The sequence below is a fragment of the Marmota flaviventris genome, chromosome 16 (assembly GCF_047511675.1).
Source record: "Marmota flaviventris isolate mMarFla1 chromosome 16, mMarFla1.hap1, whole genome shotgun sequence".
Taxonomy (NCBI): domain Eukaryota; kingdom Metazoa; phylum Chordata; class Mammalia; order Rodentia; family Sciuridae; genus Marmota; species Marmota flaviventris.
Window position 1 is genome coordinate 13,298,852 of NC_092513.1, and position 25,794 is coordinate 13,324,645.

Genomic DNA, 25,794 nt, shown 5'->3' on the forward strand with positions numbered 1-25,794 from the left:
GATTTGCCTATTCCAGTTTGGTAGCTCTTCATGACTGCAGACATATTAAGAATAGGTAATTTACCACAGCTAATTTGTATCAGCCACTTTCTACATACAGAGAAGAATAATTAACACATATTATGCCTCACACATGCCTTCCCCATCTTTCTTGTCTGATTTTATTTTATTAATTTTCTTTAGTTGTGGATGGACCTTTATTTAATTTATTTATATATGGTGCTGAGAATCAAACCCGGTGCCTCAGATTTGCTAGGCAAGCACTCTACCACTGAGCTACAATCCCAGCCCCGGATTTTATTTTTAATAACAGTGAAAGAACAGGAAAAGGAGGCATGAGAAATAATATAAAATTGTGAATTCCTATCTATATATTCATTCAATGAACAATTGTTAAGGAGAACATCTATACCGGACCAAAATAAGGTGACGACTAAAACACTAGAATAAAATAGGCAACATGAAAAGCATGTGAAAATATACAAAAGGCCTCAAAAACCACTTTTCAAAGGGTTGAGAAAAAACTGAAACAACTGTGTTCTGGCACGGGACAAAACTGGCTCTGCTTACTCCTGGGAAAATCTGCAACAGGAGGAGCGACCCTGGGTAGAGGCTTGTGGCCTCCCTGTGTTGAGGGGTCAAGCTGGGGGTGCAGGGAGGCCCAGGAGGTTGAATTCCCAGGCAGAGAGCACTGGTGGAAGAAGAGCTTGTCGAGCAAGTGAGTTGCTGAAAATCAGAGATGCCCCACTCAAGCTCAGAGAAATTAAACTATTTCCAAGTAATTTGCGTCTCAGAAATTATCCAAAATTAAACAGAAAAAAAATAAATGGGATGGAGGACCCAGATACAAGAAGCTCAACAAACTGCCAGCAAGAGAAACATGAAGAAACTTAACTAAAGCACATCAAAATCAAACTGCTAAAAACCAGGAACCAAGGCACAGGGGTGCAAAACTGTGAATGAAATAGCACTGAAGACTGTGGGGCATCATCTTTAAACTACTGATTAAACAAACAAACAAACAACCCAACCACTAGAAGAAAGGCCAGATTTCTAACCAGTAAAAATGTCTTTGTAAAGTTAAATTGAAATGAAAACATTTTCAGATGCACAAATCAAATAATTTGACAGCAGAAGGTCAGCCCTATAAGAAATGTAAAAGGAAAACCTTGAGGCGGAAGAAAATGATACCTGATGGAAATCTGGATCTACACACAAGAATGAAATACCCTCTAAATGACAAATAGATGGAGACAATTTTACTGCCGCAATGGGGGTGAGGTGGGGATCATACTACTGGTGAGTAGAGACCCAGGGATATTGCTAACATACTACAAGGCACATGATAGCCTTCTCCCCCACCCAATAACAACAAAGAATTACCTGGCTCAAATGTCAAAGGCATGAAAGTTAAACATTGCTTTAGAAAATAACATACTAAACTAAAAACACTAATGATATACACTAAGAGATGTAGAAATACAACATCTTACAAAAGCAGCATAAAGACAGGGATGGGAGGAATAAAGTACACATTTGCAAGGTTCTTATATGTGAAATAATATAGCATTACTTGAAAGTAAACTAATAAGTTAAATATTATACTATAAACCCTAAACAAATTGCATATGCATGAGCACACACCCATCCACACACTACAGAATAAGAATAAAGAAAAAAGACAAAATGTAATCATAAAAATACTCTAAAAGAATTAGAAATAGAGAAAAAGTAAATACAAAACAAATGAGACAAAAAACTATAGTAAGTTGAAATAAAATGAAGAATATTACATGAAGAAAGACAGTCATTCATAATAATAAAGGGGTCAGTTCCCAAGAGGCCTCAACATTCTAAATGTTAAGTCATTTAATAACAGAGCTTCAAAACGCATAGAGCTAAAACTAGCAGAACTACAAGAAACAGACAGATCCATTAATTATGGCCCATCACTCATCAATAGAAAGTCAGTACAGTATTTGACGTGAACAATTTTATCAACCAGCCGGACCTGACACTCTACCCAACAGCAACTTCAAATGCACTTTATAACCAAGGCAGATCATATTCTGGGCCAAAAAACAAGTTTCAATAAATTTAAAGAATTCTAGTCAAAGTATATCCTTCACTATATTGGAGAAATTGCTTAGAAGGAGTTTTAAAACTCTACAGGTTTATATTATAAAAATTAGAGAAGACTCAAATCAATGATCTAAGATTCCACCTTATGAAACTAAAAAAGTAAGAGCTAAACAAACCCAATAAATGCAGAAAAGAAACATAAAAATAAGAAAAGTGAGTGAAACAAAAAGCAGAAAAATGATAGAGAAAAAAATTAATCAGGAAAAAACAAATTACCAATATCAAGAATGAGAGAGTGGGAGGGACATCACTACAGATTCTACAGATATTTAAAGGCTAGTAACAATACTAAGAACAATTTGAAAATTAGATGAAATAGACTCTTTGAAAGACACAAATTACTGAAGTTCATATAAGAAAAGAGAAAATCCTATACTAAGTGACTGTATTTTTGATTAATAATTAAAGAAAATTCTAGGTTCAATGTCTTTACTGGTGAGTTCTTCCAAATATTTAAGAAACATGTACTATCAATTCTATATAAATTCTTCCAGAGAACGCAAGAAGAGGACACACTCATTTCTATGAAGCCAGCTTTACCTTGATACCAAGAGCAGACAAAGATGTTACAAGAACACTACAGATGGCTATTCATCATGGAATACAAACATCCTTAACATACTACCAGCAAGTTGAGTTCAGAGCATATAAAAATAATAATATATCATAGCCCTGTGGAATTTATACTGAAAATGGGAGGCTAATTCAATATTTAAAAGCCAGTCACTGGCCAGGTGCAGTGGCGCACACCTGTAATCCCAGTGTCTCAGGAAGCTGAGGCCCTATGCAACTCAGCAAGACCCTTTCTCTAAATAAAAATATATTAAAAAAGGGCTGGGGATGTGGCTCAGTGGTTAAGTGTCCCTGGGTTAATCTTAATCTTCAGTACAAAAAAACAAAACAAAAAAACCCAATCACTGTTAACTCACCATATTACAGACTAAAGAAGAAAAATTGCTAGAGATGATGAGCATTTTTTCATATATTTGTCAACTGATTGTATATCCTCTTCTGAGAAGTGTCTGTTCAGGTCCCTGGCCCATTTGTTGATTGGGTTATTTGTTTTTTTGGTGCTTAGCTTTTTGAGTCCTTTATATACCCTAGAGATTAGTGCTCTATCTGATGTGTGAGGGGTAAAAATTTGCTCCCAGGATGTAGGCCCCCTGTTCACCTCACAGATTGTTTCTTTTGCTGAGAAGAAACTTTTTAGTTTGATTCCATCCAATTTATTGATTCTTGGTTTTAATTCTTGCACTATAGGAGTCTTATTAAGGAAGTTGGGGCCTAATCCCATATGATGAAGATAGGGAGGGGGAGCATGGGAGGAATAGATGAATTCTAGATAGGGCAGAGGGGTGGGAGGGAATGGGAGGGGGCAGGGGATTCGCAAGGATGGTGGAGTATGATAAACATCATTATCCAAAGTACATGTATGAAGACACGAATTGGTGTCAACATATTTTATATACAACCAAAGATGTGAAAAATTGTGTTGTGTATGTGTAATAAGAATTGTAATGCATTCTGCTGTCATTTTTTAAAAAATGAATAAAAAAGAAAAAAAAACTAGGTGATCATCTCTATGATGCAGAATAAAGCCTATGACAAAAATTGATATCCATTTATCATTAAAAACTTTTAGCAAACTAGAGAACTTTCTTAACTCAGTAAAAGGCACCTATAAAAATACCTTTAGCTAATATTACACTTAATTGTGGAGGAATAAATTTTCACCGAAGAAGATATATAGATGGTAAATAAGCACATGAAAGGATGTTCAGCATCATTAGCACCGGGAAATGAAAATCAAAACCACAGTGAAATATTACTATTAATGAGAAAGGCCAAAACAATACCACCTCACAATAAAAAATTCTGGCAAGGATTTGGGAGATACTAGAATTCTCAATACATTGCTGCTGGCTACAAAACAGTACAGTCACTTTCAACCTAGTTTGGTAGTCTCTTATGAAAGTAAATATATACTTACTATATAACCCAGCAATCCCGTCCCTAGGCATTTACCCATGAGAAATGAAAACACAGACAAACCCACTCAGATATAGTTATCTGATCCTTGACAAAGGTACCAAAAACACACCAGAGAAAAAAGTCTTTTTAAAAAATGGTGCTGGGAAAACTGGTTCTCCACATGTGGAAGAATGAGACCAGCTCCTTATGTCTCACCCTGCACAAAAATAACTAGAAATGGACTGGGCATGGTGGCACATGCCTGTAATCCCAGGGGTTTGGAAGGCTGAGACAGGAGAATCGCGAGTTCAAAGCCAGCCTCAGTAATGGCAAGGTGCTAAGCAACTCAGTGAGACCCTGTCACAAAATAGGGCTGCGGATGTAGCTCAGTGGTCAAGTGCCCCTGTATTCAATCCCTGGTACCAAAACAAAACCAAAAACAAACAAACAAACAAACAAAAACCTCAAAATGGACCAAAGACCTAAGAATTAGACAAGAAACTATGTAACTCCTACAAGAAAACATAGGGTCTACTCTCCAGCTTTTAGGCACAGGCAACAACTTTCTCAATAGGACCCCTAAAGCTCAGGAAATAATGCCAAGAGTTAATAAATGTATGGCCTCAAATTAAAAAGCTTCTGCACAGCAAAGGAAACTAGTAAGAATGTGAAGAAAGAACTTACAGGATGGGAGAAACTACTCTTCTGACAGATGATTAATAGACAAAATATATAAAGAACTCAAAAAACACCACCAAAAAAAAAAAAAAAAACCCACCAAATAACTTATTTTAAATGGGAATAAATTTTGTTCCTACAGAGCAAACAAAACCAAATAACCCAATTAATAAATAAACAAATGAACTGAACAGACAGTTCTTAAAAGAAGAAATACAAATGGCCAACAAATACATAAAAAAATGTTCAACATAATAAGCAATTAGGGAAATGGAAATCAAAACAACCATGAGATTTCATCTCACTCTAATCAGAAAGGCAGCCATTAAGAAGCATATGAACAATAATAAATGCTGGAAAGGATGTGGAGAAAAAGGAACAGTTTTACACTGTTGGAGGGACTGTAAATTAGTACAACCACTGTGGAATTCAGTATGAAGGTCCTTTAACAAACATGAAACCACCATATGAGCCAGCTATACCACTCCTCAGTATTTATTCTAAAGAGTTAAATTTAGCATACTATACTGATACATACATACCCATGTTTATAACAGCACAATTCACAATATTCAAACTATGGAACCAGCCTAGGTGCCATCAACAGATGAATTAATAAAGAAAATGTGGTATATCTACACAATGGAGTTGTAGTCAATCATAAAGAAGAATGAAATTATGTCATAAAAATGGATGAAACTTGAGACCATTATGTTAAGCAAAATAAGCCAAGCTGAGGTCAGGGGTCACATATTTCTCATATGTGGAAGTTAGAGAGGAAAAAGGGAAAGAAAGGTTAGAGAAGAGGTGGGGGTGTCTCATGAAAATCGAAGAGAGATCAGTAAAGTAGAAGAAAGGGACCAGGGTGAGAGACAGGGGAGAGAAAGGGAAAATACTGGGAAATGATACTGGCCAAACTATGTTGTTACATTATATATATGTATGTATGAATATGTAACAACAAATCCCACCATTATGTACAAATAAATATATGCCCCAATTTAAAAATATGGGGAAAACTCCCTGTATACAACTGTTAATAGCATTTTATTCATAAGTGCTAAAAACTTGAAACAATCTAAATATCCTCCAAATAATAAATGGATAAAATAAATCATGATACATCCATCCATGCAAAGGAATCACACTCAACAACAGAAAGGAATGAACTACTGATACGCTGAACAACACAAATGAATCTCAAATTCATTATGCAGCAAAAGAAGACAGACTGAGAAGTCTACATAGTAATTCCCCTTACATGATATTCTGGAAAAGACAAAACTAATGGGACAACAACAGATCAGGAGTTGCCAAGGACTGGTGGTAGGGGTGAAGAATTAACTAAAAAGGGGTGTGGGTAAATTTGGGGGGGGTGATGAAATGGCTCTATAACTTGATTATGGTAGAGGTTACAAGATGATATTCTTTCATCAAAATTTGTAGAACTATTCACTAAAAAAGATGATTTTTTCTGAATATCTAATATTCCTTCTTAGTATAAGCTAATAGGGGGAAAACCTCAATTAAACACTCGTTATAACCTGTGTGTGTGTGTGTGTGTGTCAAGATTTCCCTTCATTACACAAATGAGGAAATTAAGCTAAAGAACTGAGTAACTGCCCTTGGTCTCACAGCAAGTAAGTATAGAGCCCAGATTCTAAGCTGAGCAGTCTGGGTCTTATCTCAGTACTTTGAAATTCTTGCTTCCATTCATTAAGAAAATTAAGTTATCCTAAATTATATGGTAATTTGTGACAAAGTTAAATTTTATAATCGTCTTGGGGGGGTACTAGGGATTAAACCCTGGGGTGCTTCACCAGTGAATTATATCCCCAGCCCCATATATATATATATGAATGATAGGGCCTTGCTAAGAGCTGGTCTTGAACTTGTAATCCTCTTGCTTCAGCCTCCTGAGCCACTAGGGTTACAGGCATGTGCCACCATATCCAGCTAAATTACATAATCATTTTATATTCTGTCTTCCTTTTGTAAACTCCCCTTGCTAGTCATAAGGCGCTGTATAAACTAGATTTTGGAGGAAAGGAAATGTTTGGTTTTTTTTTTCCTTTTCCTTTTTAAAACTATAGTTTGGGCCTGGGGGTATAACTCAGTGATGGAGTGCTTGCCTAGCAACCCTGGGTTCAATCCCCAGCACTGCAAAAATAAAACAACCTTCAAAGAACCAGTGACCACTCTTAGGATGTCTTTTCCCTGTGTGTTTTTGGTTTGAGGAAGAGCCTAAATTATCCAATTGTAGCTCCCTGCTTCAGTTTCCCCATAGGATCTGAAATGACCTGACAGGGAAGCAACACTACACCCCAGGGAGATGGAAGGGGAGAGAAGAGACATTGAGATCTGGAGGCAGGGACATCACAGTTCTCCCTTTCCTACAAGGTAGAAAGCAGCAAACTTCTTGTTGAAGTGACTACTTTATCTACAATGCCAAAAAAAGAAAAACCAAAAACGAACACTCTTGAAAAACTTCTGCTGGCAAAATCAAAGGGTTAAAAAAGCTAGGAGATATAAAGCAGGGGCAACAGTGGGCTAGGACTTCTGAGGGCTGCTCATCTTCCATCTCTTGATCCAAGTGGTGGTCTGCAAGCAAGTTCACTCCAGGACAATTCACAGAGCTATATGCCTATGTATGCACGTTTTTGAACCCATGTTATACTTCAACATAATAAAAGTTAAAAAAAGTTGTGGAAGGGGGAATTATGCCAGAAAAAAACAGACCTAAGTGGTTAATTGTTAATTCATACACGAGTAGATATTAAGTTTTAATGTCCAGAAATACTTAAAACATAATCTCAGATTTCACATCAGTGTTCTAGAATTAGAAAGCATCTTCACACAAATCCATTAGTCCAAAAAGTGATTACCTCCAGAAAGGAAATTTGAGTAACCTAAAGAATATACTAATCCCCAGCTATTAAGATGACATAGAGTGCTAAGTACCAGAAATACAGCAATAGCTAGGGCCCAGGAAGGACTGAGACAGGCCTGCTCTGTTTATTCTGCCTTTGTTGAGCAAACGGAACAGGGAATCAAGATGGGAACTACTTCTTCTCTGGTCAACACAGACCAAATTACCCTTTAGGAAAAGAGGAAGAGATCATTTGTCAGATCCAGAACTGAAGTTGATGCTGTTTTCTGTCCAAAAGAAGAGCAGTCAGAAAGGCAGCAAAAATCCCACGTTTTATTCTCCATGAAGGATATTTGGCTAGTCAGTACTCAGTGGTCCTCAATCCTGGACACACTTCAGAGCCACCTGGAGAGATTTTAAGATATTCTGATTCCATGGGTCTAGGCTGAGGAATTTTTTATTATTATTATTTTAAAGTTTCTCACCTGACTAATGCACCCAGGGTTGAATACTAATATGAGTTATTATTAGATCTTCCTCCACTTTAGTTCTTCCTCCACTCTCAATACTTTGTGTTCTTACACTTTGGCTATTGAAATTATGACTATAATTTATAGAACTCTTTATTTTCCTATAACTAATTCTTAGCAAAGAAAGCCTAAGAAGCTTGATTACCTTTCTCAGGAAAATCAACACTTGTATTTATGAGAAAAAAGGTTAGTGAAAATAAGAAAGAAAAAGAAATTAGGTTGGACCACTCCTGGTGGGAGACAAGCAGATGATATTACAGGGAATCGACATCAAGCTCCTGCCAAGCTAATTTAGACCGTAAAAAATAGCTCCATAGTCAACGTAAGTGATCTTGAATATGGACAATTAAAGCTACTTCTCCCTTAATACTATCCCTGTTTTAGCTTGGTAAACAGGCTCCAGAGAAAGATAAAGGGGCTTTTCAAAGGGGGAAGGGATGCATTTCAATGCTTAGGCCTTTTCCAAACACTGGAGTCTTACATAGATATAATGTGTCAGTTACACTGTATCCTAGCAACATCTCTCACAAAAGGAGAGTATGTGATGCCAAGCAGGACCTTAGCTTGGTGTTCAAACATAAGTCACAAGGGAGCCCAACACACTCAAAGAAATTTGACATGAGAAAATTATGTGCCACAGCACTGAATTTCTTTCTACTCCACTAAAGGGGGGCAGGCAAGAGGCAGTTCTTGCTCTAAAGTTTCATAGAACTTACTTGTTTTTAACTCCTGAAGCTTCAGTGTAACCATGACTCCATACAGCTGGGGCTCCAGATGCATCTCCTGCCGAAGGCTGATCAATCTTGAAGCAGCGGATATTACTAACAAGAGAAACAGGGAAAACAGGAATCATTGGCACCAAATGTGTGCATTGTTACCTTTATCTAAGAATTGAAAAACACCTGCTAATCACTCTGGACTTCCCAGATTTTACTGTATACTATGTCTGAAATATTTATTAGCAACAAGAACCAGTTACTCATCATAATGAAAACCGAAGAGCATATATACATGGCATGAGAATTAGTTTTCAGGAGCATTATAAAGCAGCTATTAGAGATTGTGATATATTCTACATTCCATGGCTGTTCACTCCTGGGAATGAAAAGAATAGCTTTCAGCCTTGTCATGAGAAAAAAAAAAAAAAAAGATATTAGGTTGAATGTATTCTTACACCACCACCATCTAAACCTGAGATGAACAAATTACACTGAGGTTAGGGTATGTGAGAGAAATCTGCAATATTCATCTCCAAATCCAATTCCTGCCCATATCATCCCTTCAAATATTTAACAAATAACATCGAGAACCAGTCCCTGGACCTGTTAATGCTGCAAAAATAAAATGTACTTGTACAAAGTAAATGAGGGGTATTTTAATAAAGTCAACTACATGCATTTACTAAGAGATTTCAATTCTTATTTTACCTCAGCTTTCAAATTGGTCCAATAGGACCCACATACAAAAACTAAAAACAAAACAAACAAACAAAAAAAACAAACCCAAACAAACCAAAAAACTCTCAAATGGAGTTTTATAAAAATCAGTCTACTAGAAAGCATTTGGTGCCCTCAAACAGGAAGTCATAGCATATGTGAAGTATGTCTGTAGAAAGACTAGATACCATATGGTCAAATAAATCCTGCTTGTTTCTTATAAATTGCTACTGGATTCCCCCCCATATTATCTGAACAAGAGAAAAAGTTTATGTGTCATCTCTTGATAATACCTAAATTCTTTTTTCATGATCCCCCAAACTTCACCTTTTGGCATTCATTAAGTCCTAAATCTAACAAAAACTGAATACTCTTCCTAAGAATCAGTTAAAACTCTTAAGATGTAAACTGATATTTAGTGAATAAATAAATATTCACTTTGATTATAGTACTAGCTGGTGGTAACATCTTTGAAATTTAAAAACATTTGGTTAAAGAAAGTTCTACTCTCAATTACTAGCAAATATTCACCTTCCTCCTTATCCTAAAAAGCTGTAAAACATGGTACCAACAGGAAATCCCCAAACCAAATTAACACTTCATTTTATGGTAGGGCTATATATCTTTTCTTCCAAGTTTTCAATCCTACCACTAAAAACAAGAAGATAATCTGCCATTATTTGCTCTCTCTATAACCTGGCACTAAATTTTATCCATCTAAAATGGTAAGCAATGGGAGGGTTTCTTAAAGCAAATTTTAAGGCTCTCATTAAATCATCTTCCTACCTTCCTGAATTCTAGGGAAAAGTAAAGGATCATGTTTAAAGACACGAATAATTTTTATAGAACAGAGTCTTCAAAAAATGATTCCATTTCCCAGCCTGATCATTAAAAGAAAAATTAATCCTTAACCTCCCCGCCCCACTCAATAATCCCTTCTAGTGAAGCACCAATTAATTTCTTCTCTGCCTACTAGAATTCAGAATGGCTGAGCAGTTATCAGAAGGAATCTGCATGTTTACTCTTGAACATTTTCAAATGATTTTGAGAGTAAGAGCAGGAGTTTAGTCCCACAGGAGAGTGCCCTGGCTCATGTAGAACTAATCGAGTGCCCTGGCCCAGGTAGAACTAAAAAGCCAACCCTTTAAAAGCATAAGCAATATATTAGGACCCACACCCTTCCAAATGTTAAAACATAAGATAACATTTTTAGGATTATAATCCATTGTCTGTTATTAATATTTTTAAGATCTGAGAGCACAATGCCTTCTTCACAGTAGTTCAGCTACCTAGAAACTTTAACAAATAGATTTTTGTTTATGCATATATAATGGATAGGGTCACCCCCCAAATGGTTTTGCACCTTTTTTTCTAGTAATGTTCTGCATATTTTCTCAAGTTGTTTTATATTCATTCTAAATGTAATTAGAAATATTTTTACGACTATCCCTGTGCTTAAAATGAACACTATACTTCTGATTAATTTTTAAGACAAAATTTTGCTAGAGAGAACCTTGGTCTAAGTATGTGAATATTTTGAAAAGCTTGAAACAGTAGACCAGCTGCTTTTAAGCAAAGCTATACCAGTTTGTGCTCCACTAGCATGACCAACTTGAGGAGGAAAGTGTTAAGTACTTTAGTATTTTAATTAAATTATTTTTTTAAGTCTTTTCATGTAACCATTTGCACTTCTTCCATTGGCTCATATTCTGTTCGAATGAGTACTTTTCTTATTGACTATAAGAGCATTTTCTATTAAGAATATTAATGCTTTTTTTGGCCAATGTTTCTTTCTAGCTTGTCATTTGCCTTTTAAACTTACTCTTGGTAATTTAAAAACTTTCATGTGTAAAATTTATGTAAAAACATATACCACATAAACATCGAAGCCAATATATATATATATATATATATATATATATATATATATATATATATATATATATATATATTTTTTTTTTTTTTTTTTTTTTTTTTTCTGGAGACTTTCTACCTACCCACCCATTTTTTTTTTTTTTTACCTAAAAAGACCTTTCTAGTTGGTGAATATATTCATATAACTTCTTTTTACTTTAAAAATAATTTCTTTTTATAGATTTAACTCTTTTAATTCAGCTGGAAATAAATTTGGTTTATTTTGGTATGAGATAAAAAACAATTTATCTGCAAATAGCTAGTTTCATTTAATAACAAATCTTGATAAATTCTTTTTTAATGCAAAAATTGCATATCATTTGTAAAAAAAAAATACTCAAGAAGATGAAAATATATTGATAATCGATGTACCTTTAGTCTTTTAAATTTCCTTAGAGATCATGCAGGCCATATTGCTCATCTTATAGATGAGGTCTGGACAAACTGAAAGAATTAAGCCAAGGTCTCATATACCTGATCAACAGTAGCAAGAACCCGAGGCTGGGCCTGGGGCTGGGGCTCAGTGGTAAAGTGTTCACCTAGCACATGTGAGGCACTGGATTCGAACTTCAGCACCATATAAAAATAAAGGTAGTGTGTCCACCTACAACTAAAAAAAAAAAAAAAAAAAAAAAGTGGCAAAACCCCATGTATTCCCTAGGACACTCTGTTGGGGAGTGTTCTTCAGTTATACACAAAAATCAATTTGGTACTTAAAATGTCAACAAATAGGCATTAACTAGGCCAATTCTATTCAGTAATCCCTGTAAGTGCTCTTAAAGTTCTGGTTCACACAAAACTGAAGTTAGTTTTAATGGACCGTTCACCATAATTCTATTCTTTTTGTCAGTTTTTTTTTTTTTCTGAGATAAAAGATAATGACTTTCAGCAATGAATATTCCAACACTGTATACGCATATATGACAGATACAATGACTAACATGGGTCAATGTTCAAGGCTGCCACTTTAAGATATACTACAAAAACTGGGCTGGAGTTGTGGCTTAGTGGTAGAGGGCTTGCCTCGCACATGTGTGGCACTGGGTTTGATCCACAGCACCACATAAAAACAAATAAAACAAAATAAAGGTATTGAGTCCATCTACAACCAAAAAAACTCTAAAACTCTAGAAAAGTTTAAAGAAGAAAATAAAGACTACCCACAATACAGAGAAAAACACTATTTAAGTTTTTTTTTACATATTCTTTCAGAAAGCATTTTTTTTGCTGTATTCATGCACACTTACCCAAGGTACACACATTTATTTTGTGAAAAATAGGCTTATACTGTACAAATTTCTTTGTAAACTTTTTCATTTAATATACTGTAGAGATTTTCCCTATTAGAATGTAGGTCAGCATGATTTTAATGACAGTATAATATTCAATTGTAGAGTAGAATTATTTAATTCTACCAAGATGTTTAGAGTTCTGTGATGAGCATTCACATAGACATTTTTTCTACCTACGTTACTTTAGCAATCTTCAACCTGTAATTCTTTATCAACATGCAGAATAAAGTAGTGACAATGAACTGTTTCTCAAACACAAAGGGAACTTCAGCAGGATCTAGTTGCTAAAAATCCACATTCCCAGTTTTGCTTAAATAATCTGAATTTTAGCTTCAAATTGTCAATTACTCCCACATCATCCATCTCTTTCAAAATCCTTCCTTAATTTGCATTAAGTGTCACAGCCATGTTATGAGGGACTGCTGAGACTTATGTTGACATCTTGGCTGTTCTTTGCTCTCCCTAGGTCTTCCATATCCTGGGTCTTCTATATCTGCTATGTGTGCAGATATAGCTATGGAGTCTATAGCGGCTTCCCACTTTGTTTCGTGTTTTCACCATGTTATAAATCCCACTGCCAGTGAACAATGGTGGGGCCACAATGCCTAACAAAATACTTACTTCAGCAGTTCCAAGGTTTTATGATCGAGGGCAAGGCGGGGGTTTCCAGTCAGGTCTAGTTCTTGCAGTTTGGGTGGCAGGTTTTCTGGCAAGGTGACTTCACTTAACTCATTGCAGCTCAGGTCCACGCACTGAGGAACAAATGGAAACAAGGAGATGGTCTGGAGAAATCCTTTGGTTCTATATTCCTACCCTCTGCAGATGAATCAGCTCAACCATTTACTGTAATATAACCAGTCAAATGCAGAAAAAGTAGCTCATCAGCCACTCTGCCATACATATTTAAAACTGATTTTGCTAAATAATAATGTTTTACTTTTTTTGAAGAATACAAAAAATGCACAATCATTTCCATTTAAATTTATCTCTACATTTAAATTAAGCACTAATTGAAAAATCCTAATATAGGAGTTTTTCTTATAGTTTACAAAATCTCTGTGCCTATTGTGGACATGAGGACTACAATTGCAACTTTAAAATAAACTTTGAAGGACCTTCTTAAAACAAACAAAAATGCAAAACAGGGGAAAGGCAGACTCAAAATGAGAAGATCCTTAAAAAAAAAAAGCTAAATAAGAAATCGGCTAAAAGATAGACTAACAGGGGAACCTGCCTGTTGTACAAAGAAAGGAAGACTTGCTGGGTCAAGTAAGGATCATGTCCCCAAGACACATCTAACACATATCTGGACTCTCAACAGGTCCTGCATAATCTAATTTACAAGGCAAGCACAAAATGGATCATCATGTTGCACAGAACAAAAATTAGGTGTTACTTGTGATGGGAATAAGGAAGGAAAAAAAAAACCCTCTTCAGGTAAATTCTAAAAAGAGTTACCACTCTTCTGAGAAGGAACCATGCACAGGAGAAAAGAGTGACTGTGAGTGCTCTGGATTCAAGAAAATGGAGCACACTGTTCAACAGAAGAGCTTTCAATGATCTGGCTTGAGAGTTAGCACCCTAGTATAATTAAAAAAAAAAAAAAAAACTTAAAAAAAAGGCCTATTAAAAATCTCAAGATGGCTGGAAAGGAAATTGTATCCAAGAATTTCAGTATCATCAAAGTGGACATCTTCCTTTTACTTAAATTCTTAAAGAATTTAAATCTATTATGGATTGGGCGAGTGTAGAGATTGGATAAAATGAAAACCTACAGTTTTGGAGAACTATATTCTCAACAGACTATGTAATTCAGTGCTTCCAAACAAAATGTTTCATCATATTGTGGCTTCCACATAATAACAATGATATAAAATGATATTACTATTTGAAGTTACATTTTATTATAAGAGCATTAGAGACACATTTTTAAAAGTTCAGAAAATGGGCTGAGGTTGTAGTTTAGTGGTAGAGCACTTGCCTGGCACGTGGAAGCCACTGGGTTTGATCCTCAGCACCACATAAAATTAATAAAAATAAAGCAAAGGCATTTTGTATATCTACAACTAAAATAAAATTTTTAAAAAGTTCAGAAAACAGAGAAGCTCAGAAGACTTACCTCCAAATCTATCACCCAACACAAACCTTGTTAGCATTCTGGGTTCTCCCCCTTTATTTGCCTTACTATTGATATTTTTTAAAAAAACTCTTAAAATGTAGGTATAATTTCATTATATTTCATTTACTCTTTTATTATTCCATTGCAACCATTTTTCCTATCTTCATTTCCATCTTCTACGTTATGAATGTTAGTGTCCCTCCAAATTTATACATCGAAATCTAATCTCAAATGTGACAGTGTGAAGAGGTGGGGCCTTTAGGAAGTCAGCAGGTCATGAGGACTCTGCCCTCGTGACCCACATGGTGCCCTTATAAAAGAGGCCTGAGGAAGTCTGTTCACCCCTCATGCCATGTGAGGACACTGCATCACCATTTATGAGGAAAGGACCTTGTTACCTGTTGACACCTTGATCTTATACTTCCCAGCCTCTGGAACTGTTAAGTTTATGTTGTTTATAAGTTACCCAGCCTAAGGTATTTTGTTATAGTAGTTTGAATAGCCTAAGATACTATCATTTAATAACCCTATACTCTCAGTATATGTTATTAATTCACTTAACCTAAATATTAATAAAAGGAAAATAGTTATTTCCTTTTACTATTATAAATAATGCTGTATGAACAGTTAGCCCGATTTTAATGAAAACTGATAACACTGCTTAATAATGGGCTCTGTTGCCAGCACAGCCAGTACACATCAGCACAGTGAAACAACAAATGGGGGGTAACTGTAATCAACCTACTGACGTTGACAGAATGAGTTAAAGGACTAACAGGTGTGGGTAGTTCAGGAGGTAGTGGCTGACAAATTCAGGAATCAGAGAATGTCTTATAGTATTAAAAACTAAAGATACTCCAGAGCAACACAGAATTTTGTGCAATTGCTAAAAGCAATTTTTAATGTCACCTGAAGATTTAAATTTTCAGAGTTCTGCAGATAGATGAGCTCAGAAGGGTGATTGTTTATAAAGATAATATTGGTGCGTGTAATCTTAAGAGATGAAGCTTCCACACCACCTCCCCGCACAGACCCATCTGCTTCCCATGCTTCTCTGAGTAATTCACTGCAGCTAGCACCCATCTGTCCATCCAGTTCTGCTACCCTGGTTCTGACCCACACCGCATTTCCCCTCACGGAATGTAACTGCATTTTAACTACACTTTCAGTCTTGCCTCCCTCTGATCCACTCCTCACACTGCTGTCAAGGATGTCTCCCTCCCTCTCTCATTCCACACTCCCCAGTACTCGGTCTTGAACCTCAGGAGTGATTTCTCTGATGTGGTTTATTCCAGACAGTCACACCGGAGTTTCAGTCTCTCAGTTGCTACCAACTGCTCTTCCACCCACCCACTAAACTCCTACGAAGGTCTTTTACCCTCACCTTTTATCAAAACCAGTTTGTCAATTTTGAAAGGGAGTGAGACTATACAGTCTTGGGTTTCCTACTAGACTGTTCCTTGTGAACAGGAAGCAAGAAGCAGAAAGCAAAATGGCTTCCATGGCCACCTCCTGATAGACACTGCTTGCTCCCTCTTTCCTGAGCCCTCATACGGAACCCTGTCCCAAACAGGAATTGACAAAAGACTCCCTTGACTGCTAGAAGAGTTCCTGAATGACTATTACATAATCTGAATCCAGGACCAGGGTGGCTATTCCTGGTTTCAATTTGGGGAGTAACTGTGAGTCTACTAGGTCAACTACTCCACCCAGTTCACACCTAATTGGGGTCTCTGATCTGTCTTCATTTCCCAAAAATTTAGTCCTTTTTCTTCTGTCCATTCCAACCCAGCCATCTCCCCTCATTCTTTTGAATTTTTATGTCCAAGCTAATGGTCTCTCTTTTGTTGCACTTTACAGGCAAGAACAACAAACAGAGCTTGCTTGAATTCAACCATGCCAAGTCTGGCCCACATGGTGAGTATGGGATTGCTCTCCTCTCTAGCTGACTGAGAGCTGCTCAGTGCCCAAAGTGAGGGCTGTTTATTTTTTCAGCTTCCAATATCCACTGCCCTCAAGAATACAGCATATTAAAAATACTCATGCCCAGTTAAACAGATTCTAGAGATGAGCTCACTCAACATATCTTAGTTTATTACTGCAAACCAAACTACAAACATGAAATAATCTCCTTAAGAAAAGGTATAACATTGTAAAAGATGGTGACCCAGTAATTTAAGTCAAAAAGTCACAAGAACATAGAAATTTGATACAAAGAAGTTACTTTTTAAATCCCATCACAAATTTTATTCACCATGTTTCCATTGCTTAAAACATACTTCATTTGCTTACAATACACTTCAAAAGGGTTATAATAAGTCACTAACTAGAAATTACTAAACTAAAAGCTTGGGTTTGGGGGCAAGATTATTACATTATCAATCTGGCCATTATGCAGTTCAATGGAGGACCCCAAGGAAGGAGAACAAGTACCTTATCCTCTTGGCATCTCCGGGGTTTGTCAGCCACTAGTAGCCTTGGCATGAGTCAGGTCCAGGTCTAATCAAGCCAAGTTTGGCTTAAGTGGTCATTTGGATCATGTTTTCTCATTAGTTGACTGAGAGCTAACTGGTATCCAGATGGAGATCTATTTCATTTGCTGTTGTTATTTTTTTGAAGTGCTAAAGATTGAACCCCTACACAGGTGAGTACCCTGACACTGAGCTATACCTTACGCCTAAGTTTTTATAACTGAAATGAACTTAATACTTTTATGAGATACTTTAAAATTAATAACTATTGTACTTTATTTTACAGAAGGAATATGAATAAAATTTAGGGATATTAACTCAATAATAATATTGTAATACAGACAGGAATATTAGAAATAATATATCTTTTTCCATTAAAAAATATACTCTAGGGCTCATTTTGCGGTGAAGACTTTCATAGGCATATTTACCATTTGAAATACACTAACTACTTTTACCAGAAATTTTCTTTTTTGAAAAGTTTAAATGTATATAAATACTTATACTACCACTTAAAATATTTTCATATGAAAGAACACTAAAATATCAATTCAGACTTCTAGAATAAGATAACTATCACTTTTTCAAATAATATTTTAAAAATTTTATTGGTTCCTTTTAGTTATACATGACAGTAGAGTCCCTTTTGATATAATTATACAAGCATGGAATATATCTTATTCTAATTCTGATTGGCTATTATGGTGGTGTATGATATTTAATTTAGGTGAGCAAGCAGCGGGTAGTGTGGTACTATTAATTTTTTCAAACTGTTCTCACAACTGACTCATCTTTTGAGTCACATAAGCAACCTGGAAATAAGTGACACAAGTACTACTGGACAGACAGGGGAAGGAGAATTGAGTGGCTAGTGGATAGCCTCGGGTCATTCCAATGGTTAGGGACAAAGCCCAAGAATACAAATTGCCCGAACATCCAGTCCAGTGTTTTGTTTTGAATGGAGGGAGGGGCTGCTGTGAGTCTTCATTGTGAGTCAAATTCAGCAAAGGTGCCAACATTTTGAATTGATGAATTAGGAAAGCCAACTTTCTTTGCTGACCTGAAACCTAGAGTTTATGAAATCAACCCACATACCTTGATTTCTGGGAGCTGCATAACTTCAGGGAAAACTTCAATGCAATTGGAGTGAGCAATCACAGTGTGCATGCGCCTGCAATTCATGATAGTTGTTGGAATGGCTTTCAGTTTATTCCCACTGATGTCAATTTCTTCAAGTTCCTCCAGTTTTGCCATTTTACTGAAAAAGAGAAAATCCATTGGGGAAGGAGTTATAAAATAATTATAGGGCAATTTAAATACACACATATGCACATAATGAGAAACAAAAGAACAATTTATTATGACTTTAAAGACTCACTTTTAATAGTCATTTTCACAAATAATTTTTTCATCATTGTTTTTGGTTATGAAGTATTTTGTCATTTCCTTTCCTATTATAGAACAAAAACTTAACTTCAACTCTTCAAACTTGGCAACAAGAAAGAAAGTGGATGTTCTTTTGTTTTTTGTTTTTTTTTTTTTTTTGGTACTGGGGATTAAACTCATGGGCACTCAACCACTGAGCAATATCCCAAGCCCTAATTTGTGTTTTATTTAGAGACAGGGTCTCCGCACCTCACTGTTGCGGAGGCTGGCTTTGAACTTGCAATCCTTGTGTCTCAGCCTCTCAAACTGCTGGGATTACAGGCATGTGCCACTGTGCCCTACAGTGATATTCTTTATCTCCTAAAAATCTGTGTGTAAATTAAGTTTCCCTGGCAACAATCAGTTTGCTAGGTAGCTTAATCTGAATTCCAAAGAAAATTCTACTTAAACGGGTCAAAAGTCAGCAATAATCTACATAACTGCTTTTAAGAAAGCTTAGTTTGAGTGTATGATTTCTTCGTATAGACAGTGAAAACCCAAAGTGATGTGGGAACAGAGCAATAGCTTCTATTAAGGTATGGTTTCCCCCAGGCACAGTGGCACATGCCTATAATCCCAGCAGCTCAGAAGGCTGAAATAGGAGGATCGCAGGTTCAAAGCCAGACTCAGCAAAAAGTGAGGTGCTAAGCAGCTCAGTGAGACCTTGTCTCTAAGTACAATATAAAATAGGGCTGGGGATGTGGCTCAGTGATCTACTGTCCCTGAAGTCAATCCCCAGTACCAAAAAGAAAAGAAAAAAAAGGTATGGTTTCCTCCTCAAACCCCACATCCAGAGTTTCTCTGACACTGTTCAGGATCACAAGGTGGTGGTGAGGAGCAGGGGTATGTTCAAAGTCGTTCTGATAATTTGTCAGGGCCTGAATTCAAACTGGGCCCAAAAGAAATTTCTTTCAACTCTTGCTACACATCCACAAAGAAGGAATCTCTCTAACCTTACCTTAGTAACATTTTATAATGTAATTTAACACTTTGATTCAAGAATTTTTTATCGTTCAATCATCATCTATAATCTTAATTAATGAAATAACTAAATAAAGAAAAATATGAGAATTAGGGTCTCGTGCCTTCTCTACAAGTTTGGAGGACAAAACAATAGCTCCAACTCTGTAAACATCATCTATTCTTCAGAGCCACTTTCTACCCCTGGTGATGGGGGACTCCAAAAAGCACAGGATTCCTCAGTTATATAAATCAATTTGCAACTGGAGTCATAGTTGACAGTCATCAGTATCTTTTCTACTTGTTATGGATACATTTGTCACAACACACTTTTTTGCTAAAATTTTTATTTTGGCAAAAGCACAATATTTCGCTGTCACTTCTCAAATATTAAAGGTCACCTTATTTGCTTATCTTGAAAATAAATATATGCCTAAGATGTAATAGGAACTAAGTTTTTACCTTATAAAATCAAGTCTTTTTATGTAAGCTCTGAACAGCCTATCAGGACACATTGTAAACATCATTAACACACAGACTGTGAAGTAATCCATCTATGACAGCCTGAATTCATAAGAATATTATTTGAATATGTTGTCGTTATATTTTGAAAGAAATACAGAGAAACCAGTGGTTAATGGAGTGTGAAAAAAATGACAGAAGGAAGAAAAATCAGGCTCAAAGAAGTTTCCATTTCTCAACAAAGAAAGAATGTGGCCAAACAATGACTACCATGGGGAATGCTCGTAACAATTTGCTAAATGTCTATTTACTATAGGACATACGTCACATGTGACACGAAGTGGAAGGAAAAGAGAGTCACAGCCCTGGCTCTTGAGCTCAGGTCTTCTAGGGGAGCTACTGCACCAAATCACATCCCCCCAGAGACAGAGAAATTAGAGTAAGATAAATTTTTCAAAGTGCATAAAAAACTTCTCTGCACTTAGGGTGGGTAATTACACCTGGCAAGGAGCACTGGATGGGGGGGCATGATATGCTTAAGAATCAGATGTAATGCTCACTTCTCTGGCAGGATTTACGTATTTGCCACCTGAAATAGGATCATAAACTCTTTCAGATAGATATGTTATTGTTATATGTAACAAAGCCTTATTGCAATAAAACTCATTGATATGATACCATTTTTCTCCAAAAATATTATCTCTGCATTCCACAGTAAAGTATACATAACTAATAGAGAGTTTAACCATCAACATCAAATGAGGGGGAAATATACTGAAACAAAGCAATACGTGAAGTCACCACATATTTGGGCCTTCCTTCTCTTACAAAGTCTTGAATAGATTGGTAGCCCTAGTAGCAGCAGAAGGAGGCTGTGCTGGTAGTTTTATTTGGTCCCTAATGCTGAGATGCAATTACTAGCAAAATACCAGAAGGGTTAGTGTTTGCTTCTTGATGTGTGGGTATGTGATCCAAGTCCTAACTTGTTAGATGGATAAACGTCAATGAAATGAAGTGGAGTAAGTCCTCGTGGCAGACTCAGTGTGTAGATTCACTCAAAGCCAGACACTGCCACTACTCCCCCAAAATTAGAAATTAAAAAGAAGACAATAAAAAAATGGAATATTCTGAGAGCTATGATTTGTAATGTCACAGTTTCTATGTTTGTTTAGGCCACCCACCACTTTTTTTTTTTGGTGGTAGTGGTTCTGGGGATAAAACCCAGGGCCTTGGACATGATAGGCAAGTACCCTGCCACTGAACTACATTCCTAGGTCCCTCATTGCTTTTTATATCATGAACATGAATACAAAAGCTAGCACCTATTGAAGAACTTTCAGGTCCTAGTTTACATTCTGATTTTCACACATTACCTACTAAACAACACACCTTATTTCAAAATCTTAACAGCATTATAATCATTGAGTCTTTGGACACATTCATGTTAGAAAAACCAGCACATTTCTGTTTAGGGAAGGCTCATCACAGCTTGTATAAAAGAACTACGAATGAGGGAGAAACAAGCTTTATATTACCTGTGAAATAGTTCAGCTTGTATCTTTCCCCCTCCTATGAATTCATTTGTAGAAATGCAACCAAGAACACCATTTTACAACCAACCCTCCGTTACCTTGCTGGAAAACTCTGAAGTCGGTTATAAGCCATGTGAAGGATCTTCAGACGGGGGTGTCCTGTTAATAAGGGCACACACTTATCTGTAAGGTTGTTCTTTGTCAAATACAATTCCTGTAAGATACTGTTTGTCTCTTCAGAAAGTGTGGCTGGAGGAAGGGTTTCCAGTTTGTTTGCAGATGCATTCAGAAATCTCAGGCTACAATGACAAAATGCAATAAAACCCCATTGATAAGTCAGAGCTCTAGTTAAAAAGCCTCAGCAAACTTAGAAGCTCCTTGCCTGATACCAGGTGTACTGGATTTAGAAACATAATGAAAAGACAGATCCTGGCTTTAAAGAATTCAATTTAGTAGATGTGATTCCCTGACCCACTGTCTATGATAAACACAATAGTTACTAACAATTTGTAAAAAGAAACAAATTGGCCCAATGTGGTGACAAAGACCCATAATCCCAGAGACTACAGAAGTTGAAGCAGGAGGACCACAAGTTTGAACTGAAATTGATTTCTATGCATGTATGAATTTGTTGGGATGGACCCAATTACTATGTATAACCATAAAGCTTTAATAAATAAAGAGGGTAAAAAGGGGGCTAGGGCTGTAACTAAGTGGTAGAGTGCCTCTGGGTTCAATCCCCAGTACCAAACAAATAGAGAGAGAGAGAGAGAGATTTTTTTATGGAAGCACAAAGAAGAGGAAGTGATAATTTTTATAGCTTGTGGGGAGTAGAAAAAAAAGTGATAAGATAGTTAATAATCTGATTTAAGGAAGAGAAAAACAATTATCTATTTTTAAAATAAAGGGGTTTTTCAAGTAATAAAACAATTTGTATTAGATCACAATACAACTAAACCACATAGTGAATAAGTCCTTTTCAGCTTAATGTCTAAACCACATGGTACTGCCATGCATTCATAACTGCATGAGGTAATGTGCTCTGGAGTAAAATAATGGAATATACATAGCAGTGAGAAAGAAGAACTACAACCGCAGCATTAACATGATGAATCTCTTAAATGAAAGGCTGAGCTTCTGAGAGAAGCCAGACACAATGGGATATACTGCATAATTCTATTACTATAAAGTCCAAAGTCAGGCAAAATGAATCTCCTGAGACACAAGTCAGGGTGGGGTGACTCAGGTGGAGGGAGGCAGCTTCCGGGAGGGGTGCCTTAATGTTTCTACCATCTGGGTCTAGGTGTGTGTCACTCTGTGGAAAGTCATCATCTGCTACACTTAGGATTTGGTTACTTTTCTATATTTATATTATACTTCAATAAAGTGTGTACTAATGCAAACAAGCAAGACAATATATGTTCTGCCACAGTTTCCAGATGATGAAATGAACAGTGGATAAAACACAAAGAACAGTTTTACTCCTAAGATAACTAAAACTGTCAAAATCCTTCCAGTTATTATAAAACATAGAAATTCACAACGATATCTGGGAATTGGACGAGAATCCTTGAGGTCAGGTTCTAAATCATTCCAAAGGGTCAGGAAGGCCATGGTTTGGGAGTCAGAGGTGGCCCTCCCACCTTGAAGGGTGTCCAACTGTACAGCTGCAGCAACAGGAAAGGGTGAGTGCTCGGTGCACAGGGCTCACTGTGACACCAGGCCACGCCTGCCTTGCCTTCCACACCATTCTCAGTTCAAAATCACTTGGGTTTAAACTTTCAGCAAAGATTCAGGATTGTTCTGCTGCATGTTAAGAAAAAAAATAAAATAAAATAAAATCTTCCTTTAAAAGGATGGATAAGGAAACACCAAGTAGTTATTTTAATCTCAGATTAAAAGAAGGCTTTATATTAGGAGTCTTCCTCAGGACTCATCCCAAGCTCTCAATCTACTAAGTTAACACTCTATAATTTTGCACACTCCCCACGCTTACACACACATACCAACTCCACCACTTATCTGAGGAAAAGCTACTTCCCCAAAATAGAATATTTTCCATTAAAGAAACACGTATTCCATTGACATTTAAAAAAAAAAAAAAAGGGAAGTTCAAGGAGGGCTGTACAGACCATAAATAGTCATGGGAATTATAGTCGTGTGTGCTACAGAAGAAAATAAAGGTCATTCATACAATTTCTGAAATGGTTTAGAATTAGGAAGGAAACCAGTTTCATCACCTCAGTTCTTTTAGTATTTTTATGAACCTGTGTCTTCAGGCTCCATTTAACCACCTGACTTGAATATCCTGTTAAAAATTTCTTCAATGTAGAATTAGAATAAATTAAAACGTAAGAAATACATTTTTATTGCCCTGAAATATCTTGGACTAGGGGTTGCTGGGAAATCATCTGGCAACTTCATTAAAATACAATTCTCTGGGAAATAGGTAAAGACATAAAACAAGAGAAGCAAGAATAATTTTAAGCCAGAAAAAAACCCAAAATATTGTCTTTAAAATATTGACAAGTCAATGCTCACCTCTAAAGCTGCCCAAGGACTTTGAAAACCCCTTGTAGCATCTAAAGAAGGGAAGAAAATAAGTTTCCAAAATGATTTCTCACCCTCTCCTCTTTCTGAAATTTGCTTATACTTAAGGAACTACATATTCTTAATGGTAAATTAAAAGGAAAAAAAAATCCTGCATTGTACTTCTCCAGGAAATGAAACTAAGTTAACTGAAACTACATGGATGCCATCTGATCTGTGTGCAGTCTGATGAGTCACCATGTTTAACAGTCCAAGAGCAAACAATTGGACTAACAAGATTTTTCAATTCTGATGGACTCAAGAAAGTTAAATTCAATACTCTATGTTACAATGCTTCAGGAAGAGACAAAGTAAACCATTTAGTGGATTAGGTGTCATCCTTCCACCAGGATCAATAACTACTTAAGATGTGCAAATTTTTTACAGTATGGATAACAGTTTACTCAACAGATAGGCTCCATAATCGCACTCCCTGTCTTCAACCCTCGAAGAAAGCAACATTCCTAAAGCACTGGGTTTGGTCACAAGTCACTGATGCAATAACCATCCTCAAGCTTCTCCCTTACAGATTTTTTTCTTTTCTTTTTTTTGTAATGACTGTATAAAAAGCTATTTAATATGCCAAAAAATGTTTCAACCATATAATCCTCACTAAGCAACACTCTTCTTATTAGAGAAAAAGCAGTAAAATGGTAATGCTTCTTTCATTTGTGAGGTACTTTGTTGAAACCACAGCTTTTCACTATTTTCTATCTGATCTGAGTCTTCCATCTTTCCAGAGGTAATCCCTCATATTTTAAAGAAGACATTAAATTGAAGCTGAGAAAGTCAAATTGCTTGGCAATGGTTGAAGAGTAACTAGTGGCAAAGCCAGAAATAAATTCCAAATTCCATCAACTTCAACAGTCTATTATTCTCTAACACATCTCTCCGAAACTCAAATGTTTAAATAAAAATAAAAACCTTTTCATGAAGACATTTTCATAGGCCCCTTCTCCAAAACAGCTGGAGGGTACCTGCTGGGGAACTTGAAGATCATATATACACAGCTCTTCAAATTCAATTCTTACAATAAGTTAATCAACAGCATGGTGTTCAAAACCTTTTCTTAGCAGGAAGTACAAAAGTCAGACAAAAGAGAGATACAGTTCTTGTCCAAGAGTACTTGGGGATGTCACCCACATGAGCAATGAGACAAATCTACTTCCTGCTCTGGAGCAACTGCTGTGTTCCTTGTTTTGGCACACCATGTTCATCTGGCTCATCTGGGTTTACTTTGTTTTGTCCTGTTTGTTTTTCAGAAATTTCCATACAGCCTTAGAATTTTACAGCCTGAATTCTGTCCCTGAAAAGGAACACAGGCTTTGGTACCATAATAGATTTATAATTTGTAGGCACAACAGGTATTCTATATTGAAATAATTTTCCTGGAGATCAGTGCTA

At 36.3% G+C, this 25,794-nt stretch overlaps 1 protein-coding gene across 1 annotated transcript in view; it reads right to left on the bottom strand.

The window, feature by feature from the left end:
- Phlpp1 (PH domain and leucine rich repeat protein phosphatase 1) overlaps positions 1–25,794 on the bottom strand; it is a 223,769-nt gene that overhangs the window by 12,775 nt on the left and 185,200 nt on the right. Inside the window, exons 11-14 of the mRNA XM_027949099.2 lie at positions 21,900–22,100; positions 18,518–18,680; positions 13,454–13,584; positions 8,907–9,011 (exon numbers count right to left, since the gene is read on the bottom strand). Of these exons, the coding sequence (XP_027804900.1) occupies positions 8,907–9,011; positions 13,454–13,584; positions 18,518–18,680; positions 21,900–22,100 (600 nt within the window). The remainder of the gene's footprint in view (positions 1–8,906; positions 9,012–13,453; positions 13,585–18,517; positions 18,681–21,899; positions 22,101–25,794) is intronic.